At 40.2% G+C, this 12893-nt stretch overlaps 1 protein-coding gene across 1 annotated transcript in view; it reads left to right on the forward strand.

The window, feature by feature from the left end:
* Nucleotides 1-12893, forward strand: part of ALDH1A1 (aldehyde dehydrogenase 1 family member A1) — a 31154-nt gene that overhangs the window by 5648 nt on the left and 12613 nt on the right. The window contains exons 2-7 of the mRNA XM_020798635.3: nucleotides 1768-1872; nucleotides 3142-3282; nucleotides 5476-5605; nucleotides 8172-8233; nucleotides 9277-9405; nucleotides 11589-11702. Coding sequence (XP_020654294.3) covers nucleotides 1768-1872; nucleotides 3142-3282; nucleotides 5476-5605; nucleotides 8172-8233; nucleotides 9277-9405; nucleotides 11589-11702 — 681 coding nt within the window. The remainder of the gene's footprint in view (nucleotides 1-1767; nucleotides 1873-3141; nucleotides 3283-5475; nucleotides 5606-8171; nucleotides 8234-9276; nucleotides 9406-11588; nucleotides 11703-12893) is intronic.

Genomic DNA, 12893 nt, shown 5'->3' on the forward strand with positions numbered 1-12893 from the left:
GGAGCTGAGAGGGAAACAGGGCAAGGTCAGAGGATATCCTTTCTATGCATGTTGGAGAAGCAAAATGCCAAGTGGTCATGCTGGCTGAGGGGTTTGGGGAAGCTGTAGTCCCAAAAGTAATTTTTCCAGCCTCTGATCAAGAATGCGCCCACCTGCTCTGCCTGGACTAGCCTAACATCTCTGTTTGGCTGTGCAAAGATAAAGCATTTGAGTTCTGCTTAGAGGCTTTGGATTTTTTTTTATCAGATTGTCTGAAAATGAAGACTGTGCCCCTATTGGGACACTGCAAATAGACAGATGTACTGAATCTATACACAAGGAAGATGCACTCTTGCTCATGATGAATTATTTGGACGAAATTGGAAACAGCTGCCTAGTCTGACTTCAATAAGTCATGGTACTGTCACCCCTACCACCTCCTAAACAAACCCACAGAAATTAGAATTAGATGGCATTTTGTGGAATTAACATGAATTATGTTCAGTCAATTGGCAGATGATCCACCAGTTCCTTTTCCTGTGATAGTCCTGCTCTAATGAATAAACTGAGCCTATTACATTGCTGATGTTCTTTCAAGTTAATTAATGACTAGGGCTATTATTAGAAACATCACTGGAAAGAAGCATTTGTGGATGTAAGCAGTACCTTCAAAGTGAATATCAGTAGGTTGAATGAAACCAGTATGACCTGTAACCCACCTACATTATAACTGTACTGTAGGCCACCAATACTTGTGGCTTGTCAAATGTTTGACTGTCTTTCTGATTATATTTGCAGTCCAAGGTTTTATTAAAACAGATTTATTGAGCTTCTAGTGGGTTGCTCTGGGTAGATGTGTTGTGTATCTCCTGGCAGGTCAGGAATTGTAAAGCCTTACCTTGAGGGATACTTATTTAATGTGTACCCTGAAGAACAGACCATATTTTGCTAAGCAGAAATAGTGACAAAAACATACCAAAAGACATTCATACAGCAAACACTAATGAGTGGTTTTCACCCTTCCGCCAGCAAATTTTTGTGCCTTCTATATTTTTGTGTCCTGGGTCAAAGCCCAGTTTCTGTACCCTAATTATGGCTCTGCATACTAGCCACCAAATTCTAGTAGATGCCGTATACTAGTCAGTGAGCTCAAGGAAAGAAGAAGCAAGAAAAGTCTACCTCTGAACCGTAAATAAAGAATTCCTATGGTTCAGTAGCTTTGCTTTCCACCAATCAGTCCCAAGGCCAGTTTATACAATGAGTAAATTTTTATTTATAAGAGCATTTCTCTCCCATTGTGCAGAGGTGTCTCTCGAACAGTTGTGTGTCTAAATTATGGCATCAGCCAGAATTTTATTCGTGTTTGTGTAAGGTATGCATAACCTTTCATGGCTAACTGTAGCTAACTGACCAGGTGTCAGGACACATCTTGGCTGCACCATCATACATGTGACTAAGATCCACCTTGGAAACTTGTCAGTTCACTACAGCAAGTTAGACAAATGATACACAAACATCAGTAGGATTCTGGCCATTTTTTCCAATGAAAATGCTCAGTCTGAAAAATCTGAAAAAGGAATCTGAAATTACTCTCTGGTGTTTGTTTACAGGTAATGGAGACAAAGGAGTACTTCTGAATTGTATTCCTATAACCACACTGCATAAAAGGAATATGATTTTTGAGTTTCACCCTTTGTATCATAATGATATGTTCTACAGGAACTGGGGAAATAATAGAGCATAGGATAAAAAGTTAAGTTTCTGCTTCTGTCTTCTATTTCCTTACAGATTTTTATAGACAATGAATGGCACAATTCAGCAAGTGGCAAAAAATTCCCTGTCATTAACCCGGCAACTGGAGAGAAAATCTGTGATGTGGAAGAAGGAGATAAGGTTTGTAGTTAAATCCTTGCTACACTAGGGACTTAATTTTGGGTTCTAAACCTCCCCTCCATCTGAGGCCACTATCTAAGGAAAAAGAGGATTGCTTTCAAATGGAGTGTAATAAAGCTGCCATTTTATTTTATTTTATTTCATCCTGCCATTCTCCCAATTTGAAGAAATAAGATGTTGTACAAAGTTATTGCATGAACAAGCATAAAATCATAAGCCATCACAATGTATCAGCAAAACCACAACATATATGGCACTGAGATCACATATATACACATCAGTATAAAGCACTATAGCTTCCCTCCTTCCTTAAGACTTTCAATGGCTGGCATTAAAGATGGCCGTGAACTAAAAACCAAATTGTGAAATTCATCAAAAATCTCTATTTTGTCAATTTGTTTTCATCCAAATCGATGCCCCTAATGAATATGAATCAATGAATTTTTATCAATTTTTGATTTGCTGATTTGTTGGGCTATAAAATGCAGCCCCAGGCACCTAGAGACACCATAACTGCAGAGAAGCTTCCTCTGACTCTCCTCTACATCCTTCCATATTTGGTGAAGATTGGATTTCCCAAAGCCAGCTGCTAAAGGACACTTCCCTGGGGCGCCCATTTTGTGGGTACATAACTGGGATGTCTGAAACCCAGTCTTCACCAAACTTGGAGAGTTTGTACAGGAAAGTCAGGGAAAGCTCCTCTACAGCTTAGAATTGTTACTTTTTAAAAGCTACAACTCACCGAGTCCCCTACCCAGCAATGGCCCATGCTACTTGATGGATTCTGGACCCAAAACAAGCTTTCCCAATTCTGTAGAAACATCACTAATTGGAGAAGACAGTAGTACATGTTGGCTCACACTGTGCCTCATGTGTCTGAATTGAACGAGAAGTACTTACTTTAGTTACTTTTGAGAAACAAGGAAGTGTCACTTTTTTGAAACTGTTAACTTTAATAGCAACTAACTGGTAAAAAGTAGTTAGCTTTGGGGACCTTGGAACTATAAGAATAACTAATTGGTTTTCAAAAATTACGTTCTTAGCTCTGAGGGTTGTGGAAATTATAGCCAGAAACACTTGCAGACCCACGTGTGAGTAAGAAAACTGGCATGTCTGGGATTGTGCTGGTTGTGTTATGTATGAAGCTGAGGATCCCCTTTTCATATTTCATTAGCATGACCTAAAAATTTCAGAGAAACAGTTTTTTGGTTGAGTCAAAATGATGTCGGTATTATACACTTACTATATTTAAATGGCTTTTCTTTACAGGCTGACGTGGACAAAGCAGTTAAAGCAGCAAGGAAAGCTTTTGAGCTTGGCTCCCCTTGGCGAACAATGGATGCTTCACAAAGAGGAAGACTCTTGTACAAACTGGCTGATTTAATTGAAAGGGATAGTCTCCTCTTAGCTGTAAGTCTAAGGGGCAAAGTGTATTTTTTTGAAGAAGCAGCCATGTTAGTGCAAGCATAAAGGTAAAGGTAAAGGTTCCCCTTGACATTTTAGTCAGTTGTGTTCAACTCTAGGGGGCGGTGCTCATCCCTGTTTCCAAGCCATAGAGCCAGTGTTTGTCTGAAGACAGTTTCCGTTGTCACGTGGCCAGCGCGGCTATACACGGAACACTGTGTACCTTCCCACTGAGGTGGTACCTATTTATCTACTCGCATTTACATGCTTTCAAATTGCTAGGTTGGCGAGGAGCTGGGACAAAGCGACGGGAGCTCAGTCCGTCGCGTGGATTCAATCTTACGACTGCTGGTCTTCTGACCCTGCAGCATACAAAGGCTTCTGCGGTTTAGCCCGCAGCGCCACCACGTCCCCTTGTGCAAGCATATCAGACAACAAACAAACAAACAAACAAAAGCCTCCGCACTGAAAATTGACCTCCCCAAAATCGAAGTTCTTAAGTCATTACCAAGTATGAAATCTTACATTGATCCTCACAGTTTGCCACTCATCTCAACTATGCTGTTGTTACCTTGTAGACTGATAACTGAAACTACTCTGTTACTAACAAACCATTGTTATTTTGTCCATTATCAGTATTCCCACCTAGTTAAAGAATCATATATAAATATGATAGACATATGGTCTCATTCTTATATCTGAGGAAGTGTACTTGATCCACAACAGCTCACATTAAAATTCAGCAGTTAATCTTTAAGATATCACAATGTTTTTGTCTCTCAATTTTTTGTTTTGTTTTGTTATCTGATGGGCCAAAGTGCATATTACAGAAAACCCATTGTTAGAGCTGAAATCATCTAAGAGTTTCAAAGATGTGGTTTAGGCAGAACTTTGTGTCTGAGAAATCAGAATTGCAAAACAAAGCTTGTGTTTAGTCCCTGAATACCATAAAGCAAACTAATTTGCAATCTGTGGGAGATGGACCAAGTTCCTATTGCGACCATCAGATACTTTCAGCAGTTAAAGAATTCCCTCTGCTAATGATAAGCTATGTAGAACATAAAGATCAGCCCTAATTTTTACATTAAATATATTTTAAGCAATAAAGAGATTGGGATATTTGATTGGTTGTCACATAAAACAGGTTAAGAGCTTCAGAAGCATACAGAGAAGCAAATATTCATTTGCTTTGAAAATGTACTTCGTTGGGCCACAATTCTGAGTCTACCAGCTAGTTTCCATGCTCCTTAGGGGATTCTGGAAGCTTTAGTCCTCTTACTGCTAAAGAGCTTGGCCAATCAAAACTCTGTTATGTTTAATATTATGCACAGCTCCATTCTCAGAAGACGTTACTCTTATTGATCATGACTTTGTCATTGGTTTAGAATAGATTCCTGGATTTGTGAAGACTGAAAAGTCATTAGTGTCATATTAAGGTCATGTCTTTGCAGTGTTGCTGTAGAACAAAACAAAACAAACAAACAAAAAATGAGAGCTGGGTAGGGTAGCTACTGTTCCACCATGAAAAAGGAAGACATGGAGGACAAGGATCACCAAAAAGAAAGATATTTTTGCATTAAATTCCCTTCTTTAAGCTATTATATGCATATATCTTCATACCTAGATAATTATAATTATAGTTATGAATTGTTACTGTAATTTACGTAAAAATACGTTTCATTCTGCCACCAAACCTGGCAGGACTAATGACCAAGCTCAAAGCAGCCAGGAGCAAGGCATGCAGAAGCTTTTATTTCTCCCCCCCCCCCCCCCAAACCGTGGTCTCTAATTCTGGAGGACTCTTGAGGCAATGATTAGACATTAGATCTCTACCCTGACACCATTAGTCACTTAGATAATCAATGACAGTTTACAGGATCATACCATAAAATAGCCAGCTACTTTTCTATGGATTTGTATATTTGAATTAATGTGCTACTGCAGCAGGCCCTTAGGCAAACTGAGACAGTCACTTTGGGGAGAACATTTAGGCTCCCATGAACAGACAGCAAATTATTGGCTATTTAATTTGTTATTTTATTGCAAGGGATGGGAGAGGTGTTTCTAGGCTGTTCTGTCTCTTATACGAAAATAACTTGGCTGGCTATAAGGATGCATGCCTTATTTAGAGTAAGATTTCATGCACTTACGGTTATAGAGAAGCACATTCTTTCAATTTCTTGACCATTTTTGTTCTAGACAATGGAGAGCATCAATGGAGGAAAAGTTTTTTCAAATGCCTACCTCGGGGATCTAAATGGTTCTGTCAATGCTTTGCGCTACTGTGCAGGCTGGGCTGACAAAATTCAAGGACGTACCATTCCCGTAGGTGAGTCATTCTGACAAGGTGTTTACAAATTAGGGCAGTTTTGATAATAAGGGAATTTAAATGTGGAGCTGAAGTCATGTTCTTGTGGTCTGAAGAAAAATGCAATGTATAGAAACCTACCTGCTCATCACATCATGTGATGTTGGTAAAGGTTTATCAAATAACTTTTTTTTTTTTAAAAAAATTACTGTTGGCACATTTTGCATCTCTCACTTATTTAGCTCTGTTAATACTAAGAGTGTGACTATATGGTCAAATGACATCAGATTTGCTCCACTTGTTAAATCGGGGAATTTGAAGTATTTTTTTTTACTGGTTGCATGATACAAGGGCTAAACCAAATTGCTCTTCCCCTTTTTGCTCCCAAAGTAGGTTCCCCATGTGGTTAGTTGTGATATGTTCTTATAAAGATGGGGGTTGTCTGTAGGTGGCATTTCAGTGATGTCGGCAGTTGTGGATAGTGGGAACGTGCAAAAGCAAAGTAGCATGATTATGCTTCACTTGGAAGGGAGGGAGGGAGGCTGTGGGCTGGAATGTGCCTCTCATCACTGTTAGTATAACAGTGGACATTTTTGAAACAAATTTTTATAGCTCAGTGTCAGCAGGCCTTCTACTTCGCCCTTCTTCACTATACCTTCTTTAGGAGTATTCTAGAAGTATCCAGTTCTTATTGTAACCTGTGCCTATTGCTACCTCAGTGCAGCTACGTTCCACTTCAAATAGTCCTTGTATCAGTCTTTTCTACATAAGAAGGGATACCGTAGTTGCATTTATACATTTAACATAAGATGTACTTTGTGCTCATGTATGAATTCTTGATTCTATACACATTTCCACATTCATCCATCCATAGCCTACATACTTTAAAAGTATTTTTCAGTTCTGGTATATTAAAGATTATCGTCTGTACTGTATGACAGAATGTCTTCTTCTATCTATCTGTAGCTATTCTGTTTACAATGTGAAATTTTATTTTTTTTAAAAAATTATTTGATTTATACCCTGCCCATCTGGCCTATAAGACCACTCTAGGTGGCTAGAGTGTAAAGAGAATAGCTACAGATAGAGAGATAGAAGAAGAGAGATTTGAACAAAAAGGCTTGCGATTCTGTCATACAGTATGTATGTGGTTTGAAACTTTCAGTAGTCCTGTGTAAGAGTTATAAAACTAGCTGTCTACATCCTCTTTAGCTATAAGATTTTAAAGGTGCTAGATATGCAGAAGTCATTTCCCATTGCCTTCTTCTGAGCAGTACTGACAAAAGTTAACTTGGGTTTCACTGCTGTTTCTGTGCCAGCATTTCTGCCACTAACATCTTCTACAATGGATGCTGCCTAGTAGTTCCCCTTCAGGAATTACTCTGTCTCAGCTTTGACCATTCTGCCTTTGGTGACCCTCCTAGGAGGCTAGATTTGTGATGGAATCTGGCTTCCTGACAGCAGTGCTGTCAGTTTTCCCAAAACACTCAAGCTCCCTTACTACTTTAGGGTGAACATCCAAGCATATCTAGCTGATGGCAACTGAAAAAGACAAATATCAAGCAAAAATATGGATTGATAAATGAAGGCACAGCCTTGAGTTTGCAAGATTGCTAATGTTAAAAGGTTTTGGAGGTCATTAACACACAGGGATGCCATAAGTTGGAAGAGGCGTTATGGCACATTACAGCAAACGTACCATATATTCTTTTGTGTACCATATAAAGAAGCTTTTTCTAGATAAAAAAAAAATCCTTGAATCCAGCCTCTGCAGGAATACAAGACAATCTCTATTAGCATGTACATTTCCAAGGATGATAAATGCTAATTAAAAAAAATATTTTCCAGCCTACCTTGTACGGTATTGGGAATCTATGCAAGATAATTTTGTACTAACATTTATATAGCACCCTCTATAGGTAGGCTGACATCTCCCCAAATTAAGGGAGGAGGCATCCCCCCCCAGGTCTACAAGCAGCCACGTCATGATAATCCAAATGATGAGCAGCCTCTGCCAAGAGACAAACTCAGGAGAGAGATCGAGATCTATTAGATAGGGACAGACGCAGAAGGGGATTTTAGCAAAATGAATTTTCCAAAACTTTGCAGCATTCATTGCGAAGAGCTCCTCATAGATAGAAATAACTTGCAGCCACTTATTTGAACATAGATTTATTTAATCTGCTTCCTTCCTGGTGCACCTGCTCTTCTCTTTCCCTTTCGATCTATCCCTTTCCACTTATATTTGAATTTCTCATGCTACCTGTGGCTTCTTAAACAAAACAAAACAAATCAAAAACTTGATATAAGTTTGAGGAAAAAGAGACTAACTTTATAGCCAGATACTATAGTTAATTTTCAGTGGCAAGCTTTTTCATCTTCTGCATTTATGTTTAAAGTACAGGAATCACAGTGTTGAGTGGTTAGTCATCTGCATCTTCTAAGTTATTTGCTTTGTCAATACTGAATCTTGCTATATTTGCTTTCTCCTTTGATTGTATTATTATTATAACAGTGCGCAGCAATGTTGAATAACAAGGCATTTTTCTCCTGTATCTTACCAACGTCTTCTTTTTATCTCACTTAGATGGAAACTATTTCACATACACAAGACATGAACCTATTGGAGTTTGTGGTCAAATTCTTCCTGTAAGTTAGCATTCTTTGCATAATAATTGGCAATATAGAAAGAGCCTCGAAAAGTTGCCTGGGAGATTTTGTCACAGACTAAGTGACAAAATAGTTTTAGCCAAAAATGTGTACAAATGCTCATGTGTGTATGCGTGCACAAATACACACACACACACAAATCCACCACGCACAAGGAAACACCATCTTAATGCCATACTATCCACCAGCAGAAACTGCAACCATCACATTTTTAAGACTACAATTCCCAGAATCCCCCATCTAGCATGGCCCATTATCATGCTGGCTAGGGAATGATGCAAGTTGTAGTCCTCTGTCTAACACATCCTGGGCATTTATCCAGACATTATTCATTGGAATTACAAACACATAGAAGATCAAATAGTCAGTATGTGTACAGTTCTGTCTTAAATACACATCAAACAGAGGAGGTTAAGGCCTTTGTGCAATGATGAGCAGAGTTGATATTTTCACATTCTTGAGGCTGCCTGCTTCGGGTGACAGACAGACCACTTGCAGTCTTGAAGCTGCAGCTGAGCAGACCCCAACCTTTCCAAGAGCTCCAAGTGGGAGCCAGAGCCCACAGCTTTCTAATTTCTGGGCCTGTCCAGACTGGCCATTTTGAGTCTGAGGTCGATCAGGCTACAAAGTGTCTGGTGACATTGTGAGAGAGGAGCTATGTGCCATTTGGAATGCTTCTCCCACCTGAAGAGCAAATGACCTCTTGTAGCCCAATCAGGTGTCCCTGATAGTCTGCAGAAGGTCAGTGAATTTCTCTCTTTTTAAATCTCTCTCCCTCTGTCAGTCCCATTCCATTTTCTCCATTCCCTGTCATCACTGACATAGTGTGGACAGGCCCCTAGAAGATGGAGGATATCCAAAAAGGAACATTGAAGCTACAGCCAACAAAGCAATCTAAAGTCAGAATGTGTGTTGAAATACCTTGACATACATCCCACAGAGCAGCATGATGCATGCATAGATAATGTGAATATGCCATAGGGCTTTGTTGGTAACCACTATTCTTGCACTATCTTTTGTAGTGGAACTTCCCACTTGTAATGTTCTCTTGGAAGATTGCCCAGGCTCTTTGTTGTGGAAACACCGTGGTCGTTAAACCGGCAGAGCAGACTCCATTAACTGCTCTTCACATGGGCTCTTTAATTCAAGAGGTGAGTTGCCATAGCAATGTTCCTAAAAAAAGAGGGGACCAGTTGCCCTGAAAGACACTGCAGCAGGAACAGGAGCAGCAGTGCTTACTAGAAGTATATGCTAGTTTGCCTTGTGTGGATCTGGCTCCTAACATATCTCGCCTTGTCTTGAAGAACTGGGATGCAAACCACTGCAGCAAATCAAAGGCAAGAGACTGGCATGACTTTCCATCCTAAACTGCTTAGAAAACAAATCATTAGCAGCTTAGTAAACTGAGTGCTTACTACCTCACCAGGACCTTCTAGAAGCACAAGCAAATAAGAGCTCAGAAGAGCAAAGTGTGGGGTCATAAAGTGGTGGAGGACGAGTGAGCAGATGAGTTCTTCACACACAAGCTTCTCACTCATGAAATTCTATCATGTATTTTGGGATTTTAATTTAACCTTGTTACTGAAATAAACACATCCTGCCCATAAATCACAAAGAAACAGCTTGAAACTGCCCAGTGTCAAGTCTGGTATGCCTGACTTGTTCAGTGAGACTGATTGTGGGCAAGTTACAGGCTGTGAGATCAAAGGAGAAACTTTTTAATTATTGGCAATCTCTCCTGCCAATGTCATCATCACCCTTACACAGGCATAATGTACTCAACAGGATTTTGGCCTTTATGCATTACTTTGCCAGTAAAGCATTGCTAGCATTGCTACTCCTAATAATTATTTTTTCCTTTAAAAACTGAGTGGCTCCAAATGATGAAAAATCCACACATGACCAATGATGCCATCCAAACTTTTTGGAGTTACATGGAGATGTTACAGCCCCTAAAATGATGACATTATTCACCAATCACTGATATGTTGTTATGTTCTTTCCGTTATGTGCCGTCAAATCAGAACCAACTTATCACCACCCTAGTAGGGCTTTCAAAGTATGTGAAATATATAAGGAGTGGTTTTATAAGTTCCACACTCCCAGTGAGTTTTCATGGCTGAGTAGGATGAACTCAGGCCTCCTGAGTCCAAGACTGCCACTTTTTCCACTGTACCACACAAGGCATCATACATTCTTATTATCTCCTTCAAAAGCAATATTTTACAGTCTGTGCTATTGCTTTTAATGTGTTACTTCTAAGTTGTGTGGAGGAATAAAATGGGACCTTAAACTCTAGTAACTAGAAAGAAGAGAAATGGAAAAGTACAGTAGCTCAGGAAAAGTATGTTCATCATTAACCAGAGAAAAGTACTGACAAACTCCAGCATAACTGCTCTGGCCGTAACGTGACATGACTCAGCAAAAGTGAAATAGGATTCTGCCACTAAACAGTTAAGGGTCAAAATGTAAGAAGGCTATCAGGGACTCAGTCATAAAATCATTACTGGAATTTCGCATTCCTTTCATAAAACTTTATTTTTGCTGTCGGCTATGCTGTCAGCTATTATATTCCTTCACCATTTATAGTAAAGCGAAGATGATCTGTTTAAATGTCAGTTTTGTCTGTAAGTAAGTCCAACATTCTCATAAGCAGAGGGTGGGAATCTTAGGGATCCGAGTCTGTTTTTGAGAGTTTCAGTCTTCAGATAAACAAGGCATAAAACATGGACATAAAGAACACAGGATTCCTGGGATTCTCGTGCTGAGGGCAGGCCCACCTGGCTGACAGGCAAGATAGGATGGAAAGGCGAGAGGAGACAGAGAACTTTCCTGTCAGGCAGCAGAAGTTAGTTTGGCTGCCCACAGAATGCCTAGGCTAACAATGAAGGCTGGAAAATGGGTGTTTGCAGTGGGGTGGGGGGCAGTGGAGCCAGAAAGTGTGAATGTCTGACCCTCACCTCTTCTCCCCTTCCTGTGTTCTTACCAGACTGTCAAGTTAGAGAGATAACCTGTTCTACTTTGTGGTGTAAAGTCAGCCCTGGATAAGTAGCCTTACACACTCAACTAGCATAGAACTTGCTCCTAGCCTAATCTGTTTAACAGAGTGGTTGGGAAGATGAAGTGGGGCGGGGGAACCATCGGGAACCCTGACATGTGATGGCTTCTCCTCCTTCTTCCTTCGTGTCAGAAGGAACCCAGTAGTGCTTCTAGAGTGGAAGGATCAGCCACCAGGTTTTGTCGTTGTACAATGGGATAAAAATATAAGAAATAAAATGGATGTCTCTGGAGGGATGAAAGATAAAATCGTATCCTTTTCCTCCGAATCATGTAGGCAGGATTTCCACCTGGAGTTGTGAATATCGTACCTGGGTATGGACCTACTGCTGGAGCAGCCATTTCCAGTCACATGGATGTTGATAAAGTGGCGTTCACAGGCTCTACTGAGGTATTTTGGTAACACTGTCAGTAATTGTGGGCAGAAAATTCCAAACTCACAATTTTGAAATCGACCGAGCATCTAACCTTCTTTATGCAACGATGTTATGTTTTTTTCATGCTTTGAGTTTCTTAAATAATGTAAGTTTAATGGTTTGGTGATTGTTATTCTCACCTCAAATACATGTGTACAGTGTTTGAATATTTTTTTCAAACAAAATATTTTTGAAGACAAAACCGTAGAAATGTTTATTTATTTATTTATTTATTTATTTATTTATTTATTTATTTATTTATTTATTTATTTATTTATTTAAATTATATGCCGTCCACACTACCCAAAGGACTCTGGGTGGCTTACAACATTTAAAATACAATAAAAAGACAAAACAATTAAAACACAATTAAAATATATACTCTAAAAATTGCCATCAGACCCACAGCTGATAATATTGCAATTAAAAGCCTTCTGGAACAGGAAGGTTTTGACCTGGCGCCGAAATGTCATCAGCGTCGGCGCCAGACAAATCTCAGTCGGGAAGGCATTCCATAGTCTGGGGGCAGCTGCTGAAAAGGCCCTTTCTCTACAAGCCCTCCCTCTTCTTTCCTTAAGGGACGGCTCTTTCAAAAGGCCCCCCTGGCTAGATCTTAACTGCCAGGTAGGCTCATATGGAAGGAGGCGGTCCTTCAGGTATCCAGGGCCCAAGCCGTTTAGGGCTTTATATGTCAAAACAAGCACATTGAATTGGGCCCGGGCAGCAACTGGTAGCCAATGTAACTTAAACAGAATCAGCTTGATACGTTCCCTAGCGGCCCCACCACTCATCAGCGATGCAGCTCAATTCTGGACTAGTTGCAGTTGCCAGTCAGTCCTCAAAGGCAGCCCCATGTAGAGCGCATTGCAGTAATCTATGTGAGATGTTACTAGTGCGTGTGTAACTGTCATGAGACTCCGCTCGTCCAGGTAGGGCCATAGCTGGTATAATTTCCGCAGCTGAAGGAAGGCACCTCTGGCCACCAAGTCCACCTGGGCTTCCAGAGTTAGAATGGGGTCCAGGAACACCCCCAGGCTGCGGACCCTGTCCCTTAGGGGGAGTGTAACCCCATTCAGGACAGGGAAGTGGCCCTCCAGCCTGTCCTGTAACAGCACTTCCGTCTTTGCATATTTTATTTTTCTGAAATGTACCATAAACCCTGCAAA

Source organism: Pogona vitticeps, chromosome 2 (genome assembly GCF_051106095.1).
Source record: "Pogona vitticeps strain Pit_001003342236 chromosome 2, PviZW2.1, whole genome shotgun sequence".
In the NCBI taxonomy this organism is placed as follows: Eukaryota; Metazoa; Chordata; class Lepidosauria; order Squamata; family Agamidae; genus Pogona; species Pogona vitticeps.